This window comes from Coregonus clupeaformis, unplaced genomic scaffold, assembly GCF_020615455.1.
Source record: "Coregonus clupeaformis isolate EN_2021a unplaced genomic scaffold, ASM2061545v1 scaf0035, whole genome shotgun sequence".
Taxonomy (NCBI): Eukaryota; Metazoa; Chordata; class Actinopteri; order Salmoniformes; family Salmonidae; genus Coregonus; species Coregonus clupeaformis.
In genome coordinates, this window is record NW_025533490.1 from 450,867 (window position 1) to 471,883 (window position 21,017).

At 43.5% G+C, this 21,017-nt stretch overlaps 2 protein-coding genes and 4 non-coding genes across 8 annotated transcripts; 5 read left to right on the top strand and 1 right to left on the bottom strand.

The window, feature by feature from the left end:
- Nucleotides 1-123: 123 nt before the first annotated feature.
- Nucleotides 124-11,348, bottom strand: LOC121566171 (phosphoserine phosphatase). Of its 3 annotated transcripts, none has more exons than XM_041876344.2 (6): nucleotides 11,202-11,338; nucleotides 4,143-4,286; nucleotides 3,822-3,956; nucleotides 3,450-3,595; nucleotides 1,238-1,386; nucleotides 124-742 (listed from the first exon to the last, which is right to left on the bottom strand). In XM_041876344.2, exons 1-6 carry the CDS (start codon nucleotides 11,243-11,245, stop codon nucleotides 632-634), a joined length of 729 nt encoding a protein of 242 aa, XP_041732278.1. In that variant the 5' UTR covers nucleotides 11,246-11,338; the 3' UTR covers nucleotides 124-631. The 3 variants fall into 3 exon arrangements, with proteins under 3 accessions (XP_041732278.1, XP_041732283.1, XP_041732288.1); XM_041876349.1 differs by lacking the exon at nucleotides 11,202-11,338 and adding an exon at nucleotides 11,074-11,195; XM_041876354.2 differs by having other exon boundaries at nucleotides 664-742; nucleotides 1,185-1,386; nucleotides 11,202-11,348.
- A 1,135-nt stretch (nucleotides 11,349-12,483) lies between these two features.
- LOC121566141 (T-complex protein 1 subunit zeta) lies at nucleotides 12,484-20,953 on the top strand. The gene is made up of 14 exons (XM_041876327.2): nucleotides 12,484-12,717; nucleotides 13,235-13,298; nucleotides 13,544-13,678; nucleotides 13,934-14,107; nucleotides 17,065-17,168; nucleotides 17,270-17,380; nucleotides 17,789-17,948; nucleotides 18,287-18,369; nucleotides 18,661-18,757; nucleotides 19,062-19,209; nucleotides 19,795-19,928; nucleotides 20,121-20,223; nucleotides 20,370-20,442; nucleotides 20,555-20,953. Exons 1-14 carry the CDS (start codon nucleotides 12,581-12,583, stop codon nucleotides 20,625-20,627), a joined length of 1,596 nt encoding a protein of 531 aa, XP_041732261.1. The 5' UTR covers nucleotides 12,484-12,580; the 3' UTR covers nucleotides 20,628-20,953.
- LOC121567229 lies at nucleotides 13,324-13,460 on the top strand. The gene has a single exon (XR_006001079.1). It is a non-coding gene; the product is annotated as a small nucleolar RNA SNORA22 (small nucleolar RNA).
- Nucleotides 18,077-18,213, top strand: LOC121567227. Its single transcript, XR_006001078.1, has one exon. It is a non-coding gene; the product is annotated as a small nucleolar RNA SNORA22 (small nucleolar RNA).
- Nucleotides 18,458-18,595, top strand: LOC121567226. Its single transcript, XR_006001077.1, has one exon. It is a non-coding gene; the product is annotated as a small nucleolar RNA SNORA15 (small nucleolar RNA).
- On the top strand, nucleotides 19,384-19,520 carry LOC121567225. The gene has a single exon (XR_006001076.1). It is a non-coding gene; the product is annotated as a small nucleolar RNA SNORA15 (small nucleolar RNA).
- Nucleotides 20,954-21,017: the final 64 nt, after the last annotated feature.

Consider the following 21,017-nt stretch of genomic DNA (forward strand, 5'->3'; position numbering starts at 1 on the left):
TGTCCCAGTACTTTGAGCTCACTGTGTGGGCTATGTCATTGTTTAGTGGATGATACCATCAGAGGCTGTTGTGCTGTTGACACAAAGAAAATGAACAAGTAAATGACCACACATACTCAGAACTGCATTTGACACTTTTTACTATTATTAGTGTCAACAGCAAAAGTATTACATCTATAAATGCACATTTAATGGCACATATTGTAAAATGCAGTAGTTTTATTACCCTTCCCACAAAAGCTTTGACGTGAGGACAAAACCACAAAAGTGCAGTTTAAAAACACACAAATCCAGGATTGGTTTCAATTCAGGAATTAAACTAAAATACTGAGTTGAAATCGAGTCGACTCCAACCCTGCTCAAAACCCTCCAAAAAGGATAAAATTTGGTTAACCAGATTTTTTTTTAGTATTCTCTAGTATAAAAATCAACAAGGGTCAAACCCAAGAGGACACTATTGTAGTGTAAACATGTATTACAATTTATTTTTAAATCTATTGACTGGAAATAAAAAAATATTGTGCACTAGTTAAAACCATAAAAGGCACACCATTAGGTGAAAATAAAACATTGATGTTAGCATTAGTAACAATAGTTGTAAGAGGGTTCAGGTTTGTATGGTATTTCCTTGTTAAATCTTCTCCAGTTCTTTTAGCAGCTCTCCAAAACTTGTGACGTACCACAAACTTCTCTCCTTTACTTGTTGCCTGACCACGTTTCCACCAAATCCAATGAATGCATTCTGAAAAACAAAACAATGTGGTGAGGATAATTGTTTAAAAGTCAAAAGACATCCAGTGTCCATTATTCCAGTGTTACTTTACATTATAGCTGCTTTTAACACCTGACAATCTAGTATTGGGATGTATTCATTAGTCACAGACTGTAGCAAAATGTTTTGCAATGGAAACTAGTTTCTATTGGACAAATTCAGGTAGGTTCCTCCCCGGTTCAATCTGGTTGCTTCTGTTTGGTTCCTAGTGAATACACCCCTGAAATTGTGCCTTTGAAAAAGGCGCTTAAAACCCCATAACTCCCCTAGAGGCAAAGCACTGCTGTTGACTCTGTGGTCCACCTAACATGTGTTTCTGTGGTGTCTAAGGGTGTTGGGAGCAGAGAAAAAATAGAAATTTCCTTCACAAAATGGACAATAAAGTATTCTATGACAGAAAGCCGGAGATTACATAAATAACAGCTCGTCACCGGTCTTCTAGTGTATTGACAAGACAACACATACTGCAGGGGGACAGGCCTCCAGGTCTGTGGCTCCATCACCGATCATCACCACGTTCTTGAAGCCGTGCTTTTCCTTGAGCATGCTGATCACCTTCCCCTTCCCATTACTCTCAGATGTGGGCTGGGTCTCGTCAAAGCCAGCGTACTCACCTAGGAGGAAAATATTACGGTTTGAATTAGTAAAGGATTCCTCCCTGTAGATGCCAATCTACTGCTTGCTTGGTTGAAACCAGCCCTCTAAAGTCCAGTTCCAAGTTTTATTGTCACATGCACGAGTACAGTAAAATGCTTCACTTGCAAGCTCTACCCAACAGTGCAGTAATCAATATCAAAATAGTATAACTAATACAAATATATATACACACACACAGTGGGGGAAAAAAGTATTTAGTCAGCCACCAATTGTGCAAGTTCTCCCACTTAAAAAGATGAGAGAGGCCTGTAATTTTCATCATAGGTACACGTCAACTATGACAGACAAAATGAGGAAAAAAATCCAGAAAATCACATTGTAGGATTTTTTATGAATTTATTTGCAAATTATGGTGGAAAATAAGTATTTGGTCAATAACAAAAGTTTCTCAATACTTTGTTATATACCCTTTGTTGGCAATGACACAGGTCAAACGTTTTCTGTAAGTCTTCACAAGGTTTTCACACACTGTTGCTGGTATTTTGGCCCATTCCTCCATGCAGATCTCCTCTAGAGCAGTGATGTTTTGGGGCTGTCGCTGGGCAACACAGACTTTCAACTCCCTCCAAAGATTTTCTATGGGGTTGAGATCTGGAGACTGGCTAGGCCACTCCAGGACCTTGAAATGCTTCTTACGAAGCCACTCCTTCGTTGCCCGGGCGGTGTGTTTGGGATCATTGTCATGCTGAAAGACCCAGCCACATTTCATCTTCAATGCCCTTGCTGATGGAAGGAGGTTCACACTCAAAATCTCACACGATACATGGCCCCATTCATTCTTTCCTTTACACGGATCAATCGTCCTGGTCCCTTTGCAGAAAAACAGCCCCAAAGCATGATGTTTCCACCCCCATGCTTCACAGTAGGTATGGTGTTCTTTGGATGCAACTCAGCATTCTTTGTCCTCCAAACATGACGAGTTGAGTTTTTACCAAAAAGTTCTATTTTGGTTTCATCTGACCATATGACATTCTCCCAATCCTCTTCTGGATCATCCAAATGCACTCTAGCAAACTTCAGACGGGCCTGGACATGTACTGGCTTAAGCAGGGGGACACGTCTGGCACTGCAGGATTTGAGTCCCTGGCGGCGTAGTGTGTTACTGATGGTAGGCTTTGTTACTTTGGTCCCAGCTCTCTGCAGGTCATTCACTAGGTCCCCCCGTGTGGTTCTGGGATTTTTGCTCACCGTTCTTGTGATCATTTTGACCCCACGGGGTGAGATCTTGCGTGGAGCCCCAGATCGAGGGAGATTATCAGTGGTCTTGTATGTCTTCCATTTCCTAATAATTGCTCCCACAGTTGATTTCTTCAAACCAAGCTGCTTACCTATTGCAGATTCAGTCTTCCCAGCCTGGTGCAGGTCTACAATTTTGTTTCTGGTGTCCTTTGACAGCTCTTTGGTCTTGGCCATAGTGGAGTTTGGAGTGTGACTGTTTGAGGTTGTGGACAGGTGTCTTTTATACTGATAACAAGTTCAAACAGGTGCCATTAATACAGGTAACGAGTGGAGGACAGAGGAGCCTCTTAAAGAAGAAGTTACAGGTCTGTGAGAGCCAGAAATCTTGCTTGTTTGTAGGTGACCAAATACTTATTTTCCACCATAATTTGCAAATAAATTCATAAAAAATCCTACATTGTGATTTTCTTCTCTCAATTTGTCTGTCATAGTTGACGTGTACCTATGATGAAAATTACAGGCCTCTCTCATCTTTTTAAGTGGGAGAACTTGCACAATTGGTGGGTGACTAAATACTTTTTTCCCCCCACTGTATATATAAAATAAAGAAAACGAGAATCAAGAAATAAGAGAGGAAGCTATATACAGAGTCAGTGCCAATACCAAATGTACAATGTTCAGGGATACTGGAGTAATAAGATGGCCACCCGTTTTTGCTTCCAGTCATCAAACCAAAACATCCAATAATATTCTAACATTAATGATCATACTGTCATCAACCACAGTGCATCCCTGCCACAGTGTGCGAGGTGATTCTGATACTGCTCTGATCTGCTCTTACCATTGAAGTAGAACTTGAGGCGGTTGGCATAAACGTGATGGAGGGGAATGTTGAGTTGAGTGGCGACATGCTCCACGATACAGCGGAAACCGCCAGAGATCAGGAACACCTTCACGTTGCGCTGGTGCAGACTATCAACAAGCTCCCTGGACAATGGACAAAAATGTGTCCATTTATTCTACAACATGCAGAAATTAGTACATGTTTCATAAGCGATTGTGCAACTTGAGGTTAGACACCCCGCTTGAAGAGACTACTTGAAGTTCAACCATTTTATGTGAGAATGATAATAAAATTACCATAGCCTTTGCTAATAATCAAATAGTGTTGAGTGGAAAAAAGATTGAACAATTGAAATCAACAACCACTTACTTAATACCTGCCGTCAACTGGGGAGGGTGGTCAGTTATCAGTTTGTTCACTTGTTCCCTCGAGCATCGGATGATGGACAGGCGGTCCGTCAGAGCGGTTTTAAAAGTCACTGACCCCCCCATCGCCTTGCGAGTCCTGAAATGAGAGAAACTCAATGTACTCAACAAATATGTTGAGAATGAAACATTTAGAAAATAACATGTAGAAAATGATGGCACAGGGAAATGTACAGGGGAATGTAGATGGGCCTAGGTAAAGAGAGGAGAGAAGAACATGCTTTTCAGCACACTTAAAATCATTACAAATTGCTACACAACCTACATTTCTGTGACAGCATCTCCAACCCCGCAGAATTTGGCTAGCTCATCAATGCCTTCTTCTCTGATAATAGTGCTGTCCACGTCGAAGCACACAGCGTCTGCTCTCCGGAAGATTTCCTTTGTCTGTGATAAAGTTGTCATTATGCTGAAACAAAAGCACGCAGGAGAGACAAAAACATAATTGGATTGTTTAACTGACAGTGGTCATTTCTATTTGGACAGGATGAGTGTATATGAAAGTGATGAGTGCATCGGACAAATAATTCAATTTGTTAATAGTAGACAGAGAAGCACGAGATTGAACTTCACTCAACTTTCTAGAGTTTTTCCCATTAGTTAACACTATCAACGTTTCCCTTTACTGTAGGAATTGTGATTGAATCAACACAACATTAGCCACTTTCAATGAAACATACAAGACTAACTATACAAGAGATTTTGTTGTAGGCAGACGCATCGGAGTAGGATTCTATTGCATCGACAGGCACGACTCAGGCATGTACTCTACACAGACCGGTGTGCCATTAACAATCAGAGCTGCAGTAGACCTATATGCAAATAGACATTGCCATATATGGATCTGTGTCATTCACTTTGAACTGGACTGTTTTTACAGCATCAGCGGTTGTGAGTAGATGTCCTTGTTTTGAGATCAAAGCTCTTGTAGGAAGCAATCACTCCCCCATTGCTGACTACAAATGATCTATAACTGGGCTAATAACTCACTAACTAGCAAAGGATATGTACAAATGTGCACAAATAGCTGCATCAAACAATAACAACATTCAGTCGCCTCCTTGCCTGAAGGACAAGTGTTTAAACAGGTTAATGTCAAGCCCTGCATGTTTTTTTCAAAACATGAACACCACACATTGGCTGTTACTGTAGGCTGAATGATAGGACAGCTATTTCCATGTAAAAATGTTATGGGATGCATTTTCTCCATTGTTTTTTATGGTAGGCCACTCTGGTAGGCCTACCTTATGATCAAGTAGCCACAGTAGCCTAGTTGACCACTAACCTAAAGCGGGTACAGCCCCAGTGTTCACAGTAAACGCGTGCCGGAAGTTGCACAGAACTTTCACAACGTTCGAGTTTGCACTCAGCAGACCTGAAATTTACTCAGTGATGAAAATTTTTTAGGGAACATTGGTTAGGAGTTAGGGGAAGGGTTAGCTAACATGATATGCAGTTACAAATTTGCTAAAAAGTACTAAGTAGTTGAAAAGTTGCTAAAATGCTTACGTTTTCCGGGATGAGATTCGAACACACAACCGTTGGGTTGCTAGACATTCACGTTATACGCCCACCCATTCTGACCAATCACCCTCCTTTCGTTTTGCCTAAAGTAACCTTCTGTCTTATGTAACCATCCCAAACGTAACAGACCATACTCATTTGAGTTTCCAGGATTTTCATTTACTATGTTATGTCTAGTCTGAGTTCCGGCTGAAAATGTGGCCAAAGGAGATGAAAAATAAGATAATGTGATTGTGGTGTTATTTGCATATTGTATCCTGGTTGGCCATATGCTAATGAGGGCCTGGGGAATGTAGGGGTTCATGAGGAAAGCGTCGCTCTCTCATGTGGCTTGTAATGTGAAGAAACGTGAAGTTAGCAATAAATGTGCCTTCATAAAGATACACCGCTAGTAGTTATTTTACTCACGTACAGACACGTTTGATTACACGACATGGTGTCAGAAGTGGACTGGAACAAGTGTATTTACTAACAGAGTTTAGCTTACAGTACCTGGTTGAAAAGTTTTGGGAAGAAAATCGAGGAGGCTAATCAGCATGGAAGACATCGACGGAGAAGTGCAGCAGCCACCGGCAGCAGTGGGAAGAGGCCAGCCGCCCGTGCAAGGTGCAGCGGTAGGGGCACAGATACTCCCATATACAGGCCCAAGTGCTACATTTAGCATACAGCCGCCAGACCCGTTGGATTTTTTAAAACCTCAATAATGGACCAAATGGATTAGGAGGTTTAAGCACTTTCGCCAGGCGAGTAATCTTCACACATCTACCGAGGAGAACCAAGTAAACACTCATGTACTGTATGGGCGACGAAGCAGATGGCGTTTTGAGGGGTCTAAACCTAAACGAACTCGAGCAAAAACAGTATGGACAAATAAGAGACGGATTTCATGCATTCTTTATTGTGAAAAATAACGATCTATGAGAGAGCCCAATTTAACATGCGGAGACAGGGGGGAAATGAAACAGTGGATTCTTTTGTCACAGCCTTATATGCCCTAGCAGAGTATTGCAACTATGGACTTTTGCATGATGAACTAATTAGAGAGACAGGCTAGTCGCATGTCTGCTAACCCAACATGCGTCTACAGAACGTATGCAGCTAGATCAAGATCTCACGCTAGATAGCGAAATTGAGATTAAGGCAAACTGAAGAAATGAAAAAGCAGCAAAGTTGCCTGTGAGGTCACACAGTAACAACAAGAGGCATGCTCAGTGGATAGAGTTATGCAGAAAGGCAGCCAGTGGATACAGAAATTCCAGCGTGAGAAAGCTAGCCATGAAAATGCTAATGACAAAAAGCAGTCAAAGTGTCGAAACTGTGGCAAAATCCCTGCACATCCAAGAGCACAGTGTGCAGCTAATTAAGTAGTGTGTCACTCCTGTCGGGAAAAAAGGACATTACCAAAGTGTGTGTATGTCATTAAGAGCCGTAAACGAGGTTCAAGAAGAGGATGATACCATTTTCTTAGGAACAATAACAGCAGAAGGTGACCCATGGATGATTGACATTCAAGTGATGAACAGAAATGTGAAATTCAAAATAGACACTGGTGCCGATGTGACGGTTATCCCAGACAATGTGTTCAATCACATTTTTGCAGGAACCAGCAAGCCAGCTCTGCAAAAACCAATAAAACCTCTGCTAGGACCAGGAAGAGTGCCGCTGGACGTGACCGCCGTCGCAAGTACGGTTCTACAAAAGGGAGAAAAAGGACACACTGGAGGACGTGTATGTCATCAGAGATCTACACACAGCTTTACTAGGCAGACCAGCTATCACAAAGCTTGAGCAAGTTGCTCGACAGCATTGATTTACAGACACTGAAAGAAAGCTATCGAAAGCTGTGCAGCGGTCTTGACACAGTACAACAACCATATCCCATCAAGCTGAAACCCGGCGCAGAGCCCTACTCACTCCACAACGGATTCCTCTGACATTGCTGCCAAAAGTCAAGAAAGAGCTCAAGGTCCAAGGTTGTCACCAGAGTGGAGGAGCCCATGGACTGGTGCGCCGGCATGATGGTTGTCCCAAAGAAGAATGGTGACGTGCGGATATGTCGATTTCATCAGTCTCAATGAGTCAGTGTAGAGAAAAATACATACTTCCCACTGTCGAACAGACCCTTGGCTCACTAGCCGGGGCGAAGATCTTCAGCAAGCTTGATGCGAACATGGGCTTCTGGCAGATCCCGCTAGCCGAGGAGTCAGTTAAGCTAACAACCTTCATCACACCATTCGGACTTTACTACTTCAACCATCTGCCTTTTGGCATCGCTTCAGCACCTGAACACTTCCAGAACAGAATACTGACAGAGGTCACTGAAGGCCTGGAAGGTGTGGTCTGTCACATGGATGATGTGTTGGTCTGGGGCCCAAACTCAGGAGGAGCATGATGCAAGACTTCATGCCACATTGCAGAAGATGGAAAAAGCCGGCTTAACTCTGAACATGGACAAATGTGACCTGTCAAAAGGAGGAAGTGAAGTTCCTGGGCCACATTATCTCGGACAAAGGAGTACAGCCCGACCCGACAAAGACTGTCAAGAAGATGGCGGAGCCATCCAACGTCAGCGAGCTACAGAGTTTTCTAGGAATGGTGAACCAACTGGGAAAGTTCATCCCTCAGTTAGCAGAAAAGGACAAACCTCAGAGACCTACTCTCAAAGAAAACCCACTGGTACTGGGGGGCCGACCAAGTCAGCGCCTTCAAAGAGCTGAAGGAGGAGCTGACATCCACACCCGTGCTAGCCCTGTACGACCCAAACAAAGAGATCAAGGTGTCAGCCGATGAGTCTTCCTACGGACTAGGAGGAGTGCTGTTGCAGAAGAAGAGCATGGAATGGAGACCCGTTGCCTACGCTTCCCGGTCTCTCACACCGACCAAGCTGAGATACGCTCAAGTGGGAAAATAAGCTCTGGGGCTGACATGGGCATGTGAAAACTTCAGAGACTTTCTCATTGGTCAACACTTTCAGCTGGAAACGGATCACAAACCGCTCCTGAGCCTTCTGGGGAACCAACCCTTGGACACCCTTCCCCCACGAATCTAACGCTTCAGGATGGGACTTATGAGATACTCCTACACGATTGCTCATGTCCCTGGAAAGAGTTTGTGGCCTGCAGACACGCTGTCACGTGCGCCAGTCAAAGCCAAAGCTACTGCTGCAGAAAAGGAGCTCATGGAGAGCACAAATACATATGTGGATGCCATCATGGAACAGCTTCTAGCGAGTGTTTCCTACGTGGACAATCTGAGAGAACAACTGAAAGCCGACAGTGTGTGCTCAAAAGTCATGACAATGTGTCAGGAAGAATGGTCAGAGTTCAACGGATGCGAAGGACTGCTGAAACTGTACTGGGCAGAACGCGCTTTTCTCACAGTGCACAACGGTCTTCTGTTGAAAGGAACAAGACTTGTCATTCCATCAGCCTTACGAAATGATGTCCTCACTAAGCTGCACAAGGGTCATCAAGGTGTGGTCAAGTGCAGAGAACGCGCACAACAGGCTGTGTGGAGGCCTGGACTCAGCCAGCAACTGAACTAACTTGTGCTTAACTGCAGGACATGCATCAAAGAGCACACAAACCACACAGAACCACTCATACCATCACAACTTCCTGATAGACCCTGGCAAAGACTGGGAGTGGACTTGTTCACTCTGAAAAGCACCACCTACCTGCTAGTGGTGGACTACTTCTCAAGGTGTGTGGAACTCGCAAACCTGTCACTAACAAAGTCTGCAGACGTTGTAGTTCATCTGAAGTCCTGCCATGGGGTACCTGAGGTCCTGGTTATGGACAATGGGCCTCAGTTCTCCGGAAGACCCCTTTCCGACTTCGCTGCAGAGTATGGATTTTGCCATGTCACCAGCAGTCCAAAGTTCCCACAAAGTAACGGAGAGGCGGAACGCGCCGTTCAGACGGTGAAGAACCTCCTCAAGAAAGCAGCTGACCCTTACCTTGCTTTGCTGGCCTATCAGTCAACTCCGCTCCAGAATGGCTTCAGCCCGGCACAACTGCTGATGGGATGACAGCTTCGTACCACAGTGTCAACACTCCCATCGCTGCTAGACCCATCACTACCAAACACAGCTGTGGTCAGCTCAAAGGAAAATGAGAGAAGGGGTGCGGATCAGCAACGCTTCAACAAACGTCACAGAGTCAGCGACCTCAGCAGACTCCCAACTGGAAAACAGGTGTGGGTGACTGACTCAAAAGTCACAGGAACAGTGCTGAGAGAACATGCAGCACCACGACCCTACATGGTGGAAGTTCTCCACGGGTCTGTCCGCAGGAACAGACATCACCTCATCCCTATGGATGGACCTGAGAACAACAACGCTACGCATGAGAAGATTCAAGTGTCTTCACCACTCCGACACACCACATTGCCAGAACCACCAACACCCAAGGTAATCCTGGATGTACCTGCTACACCCAGAACAAGGTCTGGGCGAGCAATAGTTAAACCTCAGACTGTATTCAGCTAATCATGGCTACCCGGACTATTTGCACTGCCCCCCCACCCCATCCCTTTTACGCTGCTGCTACTCTGTTAAGTATTTATGCATAGTCACTTTAACTCTACCCACATGTACATATTACCTCAACTAGCCGGTGCCCCCGCACATTGACTATGCAACGGTACCCCCCTGTATATATAGCCTCCCTACTGTCACTTTATTCTATTGTATATATAGCCTCCCTACTGTCACTTTATTTTTTACTTCTGCTCTTTTTTTCTCAACACTTTTTTGTTGTTGTTTTATTCTTACTTTTTTGTTTAAAATAAATGCACTGTTGGTTAAGGGCTGTAAGTAAGCATTTCACTGTAATGTCTGCACCTGTTGTATTCGGCGCATGTGACCAATAAAATTTGATTTGATTTGATTTGATTTGTATTTATAAGTCAGCTCAACAGGAACAAAAGACTGAACTCAAAGTAAAAAAATAAAATAAAATAAAAGACAAAACAACAGCTGTCAAGTTGTTACAGTTCTAACTTACCAGCGGGATAGATTTGTGTTAAAAGAAATGAGAGATGCATTTTGGGTTAAAGTTTTACGTTCATGACTATGTTGAAGGAAGAGGCAGGAAGAGACCTAACGACATAAGGGCAGAATAATCACTTGAGATCTTTTGAGACAAAGGCATTCTACCCTTTGTTCTCTGAAAAGGGGAGATGTGGTGTTATTTGCATATTGCATCCTGATTGACAATATGCTAATGAGGGCCTGGGGGATGTAGAACGAGGAAAGCATTGCTCTGTCTCATGTGGCTTGTAATGTGAAGCAACGTGAAGTTAGCAATAAATGTGCCTTCATAAAGATACACAGTTAGTAGTTATTTTACTAATGTACAGACAAGTTTGATTACACGACAGTGATCAGCTCAAGCATGCGATAGAAAATCTGATGATTTAACGAGCCCAAAACTAACATTTCTATTCTATTGTTAAAAATTACACCGAATTAATGTTGCGTCACCCTCTCCTCGCGAAAAAGTGCCCGGCATGCGCGCAAAAGGTGATGAATGCCATTGCAAGCTTGAGTTTCTACTACGATGCATTTGTGCAGGGTCGGCATGACAGAGAAAAACAATAGAGTTCATTTGAAATCATGCAATGCGTTACATAATGTATCAATTTAAGGACAATATATACATCAGTATTACCTGTGCAAAGTGTCTTTGATGGTGTTAAATGTTACTCTTCATATGTATTTTTGGTATGTGCTGGTCCTGCAAGCTAAGTCTACTTTCTTCAATAAAAAAACACGTTTGTGTAAAATGTTCTTACTTACTGGTTACTAAAGCGTTGATATGGCACTGTCCACGGTTTCAGCATTGGCCGACTTCACAGATGCATTCAATAGGTTCAGTGAGGAAGATAAAGCTGAGCGAATCAAAAGAAAGCCGCCACTTGAGACCGCCCACTACTGTCTGCTTTTACCAGAGACACTTTTGAGGAGATGGGAAACTAAATTGATATCGTATAATCGCCCATTATGTACGATGCCCATGCTACTTCAGTGGGCCGCGCGGTGCACTCTGGGCGATTTTGGGACAAGGAGAGCTTTCCTTCAAGGAGTGAATGGGAGTCAATAGGGCGCTAGCTCAAAAACCCAACATTAGCATGTATTTCGTCAACAAGAAGTACAACATTACACATTTTTTCCAAGATGTGAGATAATTAACTTGCTATCTGTAATATTGTATAGATTTGGAATCGCGACATTATGTACTTTCGAGGAAAATATGCACGTTTCATACCCTGATTTTGAGAAGGGATTGCGTGACGATTAGCTTCGACAGGCAGCTGGGTGCGGCGTTATACGTTCCTACATTCATTTAACATTGGATTCCTCTCTCCTCCTTTCTCTAATATCTCTGCTTTTACGTAACCTCAGAGGGTTAGAGGAAGCGAGATGCCCAACTCGGCGGAAAATATGTCCAGCAGGTGGCGTTTTTTCGTTGCTTCGCCCACTAAGCAAGGAGTTTTAGTATGGAGGTCAGTGAGAGTGTCGAATTTGGTCAACAACAAAAATGTATGGCTTATTTGCTACGTGAGGTTTATTTGATCAAATATAAGTTTCGTAATGCTTAAATTGTTACGAGTGTACTGATATAAGTAGGACACGTGACATCCCGGCAACTTTGAGAAAAAACACTATATATCGGAGTTGTCTCGAGATGGCTATGCCGCCCCCAAATGCATTGTCTATTTGACAGTGAGACAAATGACAAATCTAATTTTACATCTACATTTGCTATTTATGTCCATATTAATAATATTTCCTTTCATAAAAGGTGGTTGCTCATGATGGTAGGGCACTTTTGATCTAATTTATAAATCACATCCACTTCTAAACAGCTGAGCTTGAACAGATGTGTATTATAAAGATCAGTGAATTTGCTCCGCTCAGCGCCAAATTGAACCTCGTGAACAAACAGGTTGACTCCGCCTTTTCCGTATTTGAGTTACCTATTGTTCCACCAATTACACAGGGTAATTTGGATTTCCGTCTAACATTTAGCCAATAAGACGACAGTAAGGCGGGAGCAATGTCAATTTCCGCACGTGAAGCCCAGAGAGTTCCAGAAACCGGCCTTTCTTAGTTTAGCGTTAGCCTTTACAGTAAATTCTACAGCGTGGATTAACTGAATAGCAAATGTTTACACCATGACTGCTATAAAGGCATTAAACCCGAAAGCTGAGGTAGCCCGTGCTCAGGCCGCTCTTGCAGTAAATATCAGTGCTGCTCGGGGTCTTCAGGATGTGCTCAAAAGTAATTTGGGACCAAAAGGAACAATGAAAATGTGAGTGCAATTGGCCATGCTCGCTAGCAGTTAGCATGCTACTGCTGCTAGTTTGGCTAACATCGTGGTATCCTGGCAGCCAGTAGACCATTTATGGTATTAGATATGTTTATTTTGTCAGATCCATTTGTACGCAGTAGTTTCTCTAAGAAACCATGTTAGCTTGATAGATAGTGCTGGATTTCCTAGCCACCTCCTAAATACGTAGCTACCGTTAGCTAGCTATAATTTAGCTAGCTGGATTATCATCAGGGAGTGGTTTTACAATGGGCACTGGATTATTTGACCAATCAATGTTATTAGCTAGAAAGGATAATCAGCAGACACCTAAACCCTTTGGAGACTAACTGAAAAGCTGACTATCAGTTTATATACAACTAGTCTCATTGACATTGTCTTCTAGCTATACTCGTGATTTAGAGACATTACTGTACAATGCATCTAGTCATGCATTAACGTCACATATTCAAACATTTGGTGAGCCTCTAACAAATTATTTTTGTGTGCTTGTTTGCAGGCTTGTATCAGGGGCTGGTGACATAAAGCTGACCAAAGATGGTAATGTCTTGTTGCACGAAATGGTAAGATAAATATCCCATGAGATTGATGTACAGTTAACGTCCATGTGTGCTTTTTTTGTAGCTCCCATGGATTTTACTGTGCTACAGTAAAGTGTTGTCTATAACCTCTGCATTGGAGGAGTTGCATTCTCCTCCACATGTATTCAGCAGACCAGTACATTTAATCTAACATCTGTAACCTTACTAATTGTGAGATATATTGCCTTATAGTCTTGCTTTGACACTTATGTCTTGTCTTCAATCAGCAAATCCAGCATCCGACAGCATCCTTGATTGCCAAAGTGGCTACGGCACAGGATGACATCACAGGTGACGGTACAACATCCAATGTGCTCATCATTGGGGAGCTCCTGAAACAAGCAGACCTCTATGTGTCAGAGGTGAGATTTGGTTTGGGGGACGCCCCCAACATGTAATTGAAATAGTTTCCTAGTTAAAATAATGGATTTTCATAAAGACCTTTCATTTTAGCAAGGTTGTGGGATGACTTAAAATTATTTAATTGATAAATGTAGAATCGGTGCATCTAAAGCAGGTTGCAGAATCTGCATCCCAGTACCATTAGTCAACCCCCTATTCCTGTGTTTTTTCCTAACCTGTTTTTTTTTTTTTTTTTTTACTTTGCACCCAAAAAGGGTCTCCACCCACGGATAATAGCAGAAGGTTTTGAGGCAGCCAAGGAGAAAGCTCTGGAGGTATTGGAGGAGATGAAGGTGACCAGAGAGATGGACAGAGAGACCCTCATCCACGTGGCCCGCACCTCCCTCAGGACCAAGGTCCACGCCGAGCTGGCTGATCTCCTCACAGAGGTAGAAGTGTGTGTGTGACTGTTTGTTGTGAGTTGTGGTTTGGAGAGTTCTTGAATCTGGCTCATGTTACTTTATTGGTCATCAAGAAAGCACTTGTCCAGACTTGGGTTCAAATACACTGAACAAAAATATAAAAGCAACAATTTCAAAGATTTTACTGAGTCACCGTTCATATAAAGAAATTAGTAAATTGAAATTAATTCATTAGGCCCTAATCTATTGATTTCACATGACTGGGAATACAGATATGCATATGTTCTTCACAGATACCTTGGGAGAAAAAAAAAGGTAGGGGCGTGGATAAGAAAACCAGTCAGTATCTGGTGTGACCACCATTTGGCTCGTGCAGCGCGACACATCTTCACATAGAGTTGATCAGGCTGTTGATTGTGGCCTTTGGAATGTTGTCCCACTCCCCTTCAATGGCTGTGCGAAGTTGCTGGATATTGGCGTGAACTGGAACACGCTGTTGTACACGTCGATCCAGAGCATCCCAAACATGCTCAATGGGTGACATGTCTGAGTATGCAGGCCATGGAAGAACTGGAACATTTTCAGCTTCCAGGAATTGTGTACAGATCCTTGCAACATGGGGCCGTGCATTATCTTGCTGAAACATTGAGGTGATGGCGGCGGATGAATGGCACGACAATGGGCTTCAGGATCTCGTCACGGTGTCTGTGCATTCAAATTGCTGTCCATAAAATGCAATTGTGTTTGTTGTCCGTAGCTTATGCCTGCCCATAACACAACCCCACCGCCAACATGGGGAACTCTGTTCACAACGTTGACATCAGCAAATCGCTCGCCCACACAACGGCCATCTGCCCGGTACAGTTGAAACCGGGATTTTTCTGTGAAGAGCACATTTCTCCAACATGCCAGTGGCCATTGAAGGTGAGCATTTGCCCACTGGAGTCGATTACGACACCGAACTGCAGTCAGGTCAAGACCCTGGTGAGGACAACGAGCATGCAGATGAGCTTCCCTGAGACTGTTTCTGACAGTTTGTGCAGAAATTCTTCAGTTGTGTAAACCCACAGTTTCATCAGCTGTCCGGGTGGCTGGTCTCAGACGATCCCGCAGGTCAAGAAGCCGGATGTGGAGGTCCTGTGCTGCCGTGGTTACACGTGGTCTGCTGTTCAGGCCGGTTGGATGTACTGCCAAATTCTCTAAAACGATGTTGGAGGTGGCTTATGATAGAGAAATGTACATTAAATTCTCTGGCAACAGCTCTGGTGGACATTCCTGCAGTCAGCATGCCAATTGCATGCTCCCTCAACTTGAGACATCTGTGGCATTGTGTTGTGACAAAACTGTACATTTGAATGGCCTTTTATTGTCCCGAGCACAAGGTACACCTGTGTAATGACCATGCTGTTTTAATCAGCTTCTTGATATGCCACAACTGTCAGGTAGATGGATTCTCTTGGCAAAGGAAAAATGCTCACTAACAGGGATGTAAACATTTGTGCATAACATTTGAGAGAAATAAGCTTTTTGTGCTTAATGGAAAATTTCTGGGTTATTAGTTCAGCTCATGAAACGTGGGACCAACACTTCATGTTGCATTTATATTTTTGTATAATTTGAAATCTTTCAAATACTTACACTATATATATACAAACGTTTGTCAAATTTCTGCTCTGCTAGAGCTGCCCCGGTCAACTGTAAGTGCTGTTATAGTGAAGTGGAAACTTCTACGAGCATGAACGGCTCCGCTGCGAAGTGGTAGGCCACACAAGCTCACAGAACGGGACCGCCAAGTGCTGAAGCGTGTAAAAAATAGTCTGCCAGTTGCAACACTCACAACCGAGTTCCAACCTGCCTCTGGAAGCAACGTCAGCACAAGAACTTGTTCGTCGGGAGCCTAAGATCACCATGCGCAATGCCAAGCTTCAACTGGAGTGGTGTAAAGCTCCCTGCCATTGGACTCTGGAGCAATAGAAACGCGTTCTCTGGAGTGATGAATCCCACTTCACCACCTGGCAGTCCAACAGACAAATCTGGGTTTGGCGGATGCCAGAAGAACGCTACCTGCCCCAATGCATAGTGCCAACTGTAACATTTGGTGGAGGAGGAATAATGGTTTGGGGCTTTCATGGTTTGGGCTAGGTCCCTTAGTTCCAGTGAAGGGAAATCTTAACGCTACAGCGTACAATGACATATTCTAGATGATTTTGTGCTTCAAACTTTGTGCCCACAGTTTGGGGAAGGCCCTTTCCTGTTTCAGCATGACAATGCCCCTGTGCACAAAGCGAGGTCCATACATCGGTGTGGAAGAACGTGACTGGCCTGCAGAGAGCCCTGACCTCAACCCCATCGAACACCTTTGGGATTAATTGGAACGCCGACTGCGAGCCAGGCCTAATCGCCCAACATCAGTGCCCAACCTCACTAATGCTCTTGTGGCTGAATGGAAGCAAGTCCCCGCAGCAATGTTCCAACATCTAGTGGAAAGCCTTCCCAGAAGAGTGTAGGCTGTTATAGCGGCAAAGGGGGACCAACTCCATATTAATGCCCATGAATTTGGAATGAGATTTTCGACGAGAAGGTGTCCACATACTTTTGGTAGTATAGAGCAGGGATGGGCTACTCTAGTCCTCAGGCCGGAGTGGTGTCACACTTTCCCCCCACCCCTAGCAAACACAGCTGATTTTAAACTAATTGCATTCTAAACTGAATATCATGACTAGTTGGTCTATTGGAGTCAGTGTGTGGGCTGGGGCAAAAGTGTGACGCCAATCAGGCCCCCGAGGACTGGAGTTGCCCATCCCTGACTTAAAGCATTTACTTGAGCCTGGCTGGTGTGGGACTTTTTTGGGGGGCTCTTCCATGGGTTCCATTACACCAGACAAGCTTAATCAAGCAATACGGTACTAGCTATACTTGTCATTCAACTGTATGATCACCACATCTAATAACTTAACTCCCCTCACTTTGGGGATATTTTTCAGGCTGTGGTGGATGCTGTGCTGGCTATCCACAGACCCAATGAGCCTATTGACCTGTTCATGGTGGAGATCATGGAGATGAAGCATAAGACTGACAGCGACACACAGTGAGTGTACATATCTCTCTCCCTCATACAGTCACACTCAGTCACTGATAATGCGTACATTCGAATTGTGTCCAACATTATGACCTTTGTCCGCTCCTTAGGCTGATCCGAGGCCTGGTGTTGGACCACGGCGCCCGTCATCCAGACATGAAGAAACGGGTGGAGGACGCCTTCGTGCTCACTTGCAATGCCTCTTTGGAATATGAGAAAACGTCAGTATAACATTAGCGCAGCTATCTTTGGCTTTTTCTAGCTGGAATAGATTTGTAGGCATGGGTGAATTATGTGTTACTGTCAGTAGTAGACACTGTGCAAAAACATCATTTCACTACTTCTTTACTAAGGGTGAGTGCTGTCCTGTGCATCACCTACTCCATGGAGAAGTGAATGCAAGTACTGCAGTTTAGTTTATTTCAGAGATGAGGCGCAAAGCTCTTTAAGCATGAATGAGTTTTGGTAATTGGAAAGTCAATATTATAGGATGTAACTACTACAGGAAAGGGGCTTGTAGTGTGACCGCCTATGTTGTATACTTTCCTAATTGAGTGTCCTCATCAGTTTGTGAAAATAGCATGGATTTATAAACAGTCAGTTCACATAAACCCCCGCTTTACTTTCAGCGAGGTGAACTCTGGCTTCTTCTACAAGAGTGCTGGCGAGAGGGAGAAGCTGGTGGCTGCTGAGAGGAAGTTCATCGAGGAGCGTGTTAAGAAGATCATCGAGCTCAAGAATGCAGTGTGTTCTGATAACAACAAGGGCTTTGTGGTCCTCAACCAGAAGGTATGACTAGGAAGTTACCTTTTTCGCCAGTTAATAATTTATTTGGAAATGTGAACTGTGAGCTATCATCAAAGGAAATTATGTTTAGACTCTCAGGCAATACTAACTTATTAAGCAGAAGTGTCTGACGGCACAGTGAACACCCTTGTGCTTTCTTTGTAGCTCCCCTGGATTTTACTCTGTGCTACAGTAAAGTGTGGTCTGTAACCTCTGCATTGGAGGAGCTTCATTCTCCTCCACATGTATTCAGCAGACCAGTACATTCAGTGTTGCAGCATATTAAAGATGATTTTAATTGGGTTCGTTAAATATCAAAAAATATATTTTCCTCCTTACAGGGCATTGACCCATATTCCCTGGATAGTCTGGCCAAAGAGGGGATTGTAGCTCTGCGTAGGACCAAGAGGAGGAACATGGAAAGGTAAAAAAAATAAAAATAAATATATAGCCTGCCTTAATCTTTGTTCGTTTACAAGCTTGAACAGTGCATTTCGGAGAGATACACTTGGGCATGGACGAATTCTGTGTTACTCTTGTCAGTAGTAAAATCAGTCAGACACCATGCAAAAGCATATTTTCATTCCTACTTTACTAAATGTGAGTGCTGTCCTGTGCCTCACCTACTCAGTGGAGGAGTGACTACAATGTAGTCTGTGTGTGTGACTGTAATAATTTACAGTGTGTCTTGCTGACCCTTTTACCCGCCCCCCAGACTCACCCTGGCCTGTGGAGGTATCGCCATGAACTCTTTTGAAGACCTCACTCCAGAATGCCTGGGCCAGGCTGGTCTGGTCTATGAACACACCCTGGTGAGTTAACGTGCTGGGTCTTTACCTCTAGACCAGGACAAACCGTCAAATGGTCTGTACCAGTTTCCAAAACATTTGGTACAGAATTCCTCGTGTTGTGTGGGTGGGTGGAATCACTAGCCACATTCACCCCACTAAGTAAGGATACGAAAGGGGCCTATCAGCTTGCCTCGTCTCTGTCCAATACTATGAAAATCTATGATTTGGTAAAAATATGTATAAGATGTCATGAAGGTCAAATATGTAATATTGTGCTTTATCATGAAGTTAAATATGTAATGTAGTGGTTTCTCGCCCTTTACAGGGTGAGGAGAAGTACACATTCATAGAGAAGTGTGGGAACCCCCGGTCAGTGACCCTGCTGGTGAAGGGACCCAACAAACACACCCTGACCCAGATCAAAGACGCAGTCAGGGATGGGCTCAGGGCCGTCAAGAACGCCATCGAGGACGGTACGTACTGCTGCAATGGAAGTTCATCTGACACTCTAGGCAGGATTAATCAAACTCAGCAACTATTTGAATCCAGCTCTGTTAGGCTCTACTATCAGATGATATTGAGTGGGGGAGTTTTTGGTTTTATCAAGATGGGACTGATTCTGTAACGATGCTGGAATAGATTTGTAGGCATGGATGAATTCTGTGTTACTCTGTCAGTAGTAGATGCAATCAGACACCATGCAAAAGCATCCTTTCACTTCTTCCTAACTAAAGGTGAGTGCTGTCCTGTGCCTCACCTACTCCATGGAGAAGTGAATACAAGTAGCAAATTTAAGTGCATACTAAAACTCTTCAGGAACGGTCCACTGTAAAGTCTTTCCTATGGAATGTTGAGAAGTCTGCGGTCAGGGGGCATCCATTAACATTTTCAAACTCTACTCTGCCTCAAAACACTTAATTTGTGTGTGTATAATAATACATTTTTGAAATCTGTTTGTTTCTCAATGTGTGCCTACCCATATCTATGACTGAGCTCTTCAGTACTGCTTATCAGCCAGTCAGCTGTTGTTCAGTCTGACCCCAGTGTTGACTTTGCAGGCTGCGTGGTGTCAGGGGCCGGGGCCTTTGAGGTAGCTGTGCATGATGCTCTGATAAAGCACAAACCCTCAGTGAAGGGCCGGGCTCAGCTGGGTGTGCAGGCTTTCGCTGATGCCCTCCTCATCATCCCTAAGGTATGTAATGAGTCTTAAACGAAGGTTGTTATTTTATTTTTTTTCTTATTTTTGTCAATGCCTTCCGTGCTTTAGCATTGTATTGATATAACGTCTATATAACTCTGACAATGAAGGATATCCAGCTTTTAGTTAAGAAAAGTCTCAGAGCTATTGCTATATACTGCTAACTGACTGTTTCTTTCTCTCCAGGTACTAGCCCAGAACTCTGGGTATGATCCAATGGAGACCCTGGTCAAACTCCAGACTGAGTACAAAGAGAGTGGTCAGCTGGTTGGAGTGGACCTGAGCTCTGGTGTGCAATTTAAAGTTTTCTTAAAATCTCAAACTGAGGATAGGGATTTATTTCACATCCAATTGCATGGCACATCATACCCATTTCCTATGTCAAAACTTAAAATATTAAAATTCACTTTAAATTGACCAATTATTTTTCTTTAGGTGAACCAATGGTCGCTTCAGAAGCTGGGGTTTGGGATAACTACAGTGTTAAGAAACAACTCCTTCACTCATGGTAAGAACAACACACCCTTTTTAAAATCTCAAATCAGTACAACCCTTTAGATTTAAGATTCAATGACCCTTTGGATTAAACTGTTATTGATTTATTTGTTTTCTGTCCACAGCACGGTAATAGCCAGCAACATCCTGTTGGTGGATGAGATCATGAGAGCAGGCATGTCATCCCTGAAGGGCTAAGGTCAGAACCGATGACCGAGATGAGCTCTTGTGGATGACTACCACTTCAGATACTAGTTATTAGAGCAACCTCGTAGAATAACTAGGGGAATAAATGGACCAGTATTAGGTTCTCATCCTAGGTGGTGATTGGAGAATGCTCTTGTTCCCCTGCTTGTTGATATGTCCGTTCTGTCGTATTATACATGGATGGAGACTTTCATCCCACAAATGAGTTAATTTCCCTCCCACAAATGTGTTCTTTTTTTTTTTTTTTTGTTATGGATCATACCAAGAATGTATAAACCTCACTCTTAGTATGTAATAAACCTGTAGCTTGGCTCTGATGTTGAGTTTGCAGCTCATTATAATCAGCCTTATGAGTTATACATTTTGCACCAATCAGCATAC

Coding starts and splice junctions, on each gene's coding strand:
- LOC121566171 (XM_041876344.2), bottom strand. CDS start 11,245: ATGCTGAAACCGTGGACAGTGCCATATCAACGCTTTAGTAACCA. Junction 1,387..3,449: donor CCTCAAGTTCTACTTCAATG/GTAAGAGCAGAT, acceptor TTTTCCTCCTAG/GTGAGTACGCTGGCTTTGAC. Junction 743..1,237: donor TGGAGGCCTGTCCCCCTGCA/GTATGTGTTGTC, acceptor TTTGTTTTTCAG/AATGCATTCATTGGATTTGG.
- LOC121566141 (XM_041876327.2), top strand. CDS start 12,581: ATGACTGCTATAAAGGCATTAAACCCGAAAGCTGAGGTAGCCCGTGCT. Junction 12,718..13,234: donor CCAAAAGGAACAATGAAAAT/GTGAGTGCAATT, acceptor GCTTGTTTGCAG/GCTTGTATCAGGGGCTGGTG. Junction 20,443..20,554: donor AAACAACTCCTTCACTCATG/GTAAGAACAACA, acceptor TTCTGTCCACAG/CACGGTAATAGCCAGCAACA.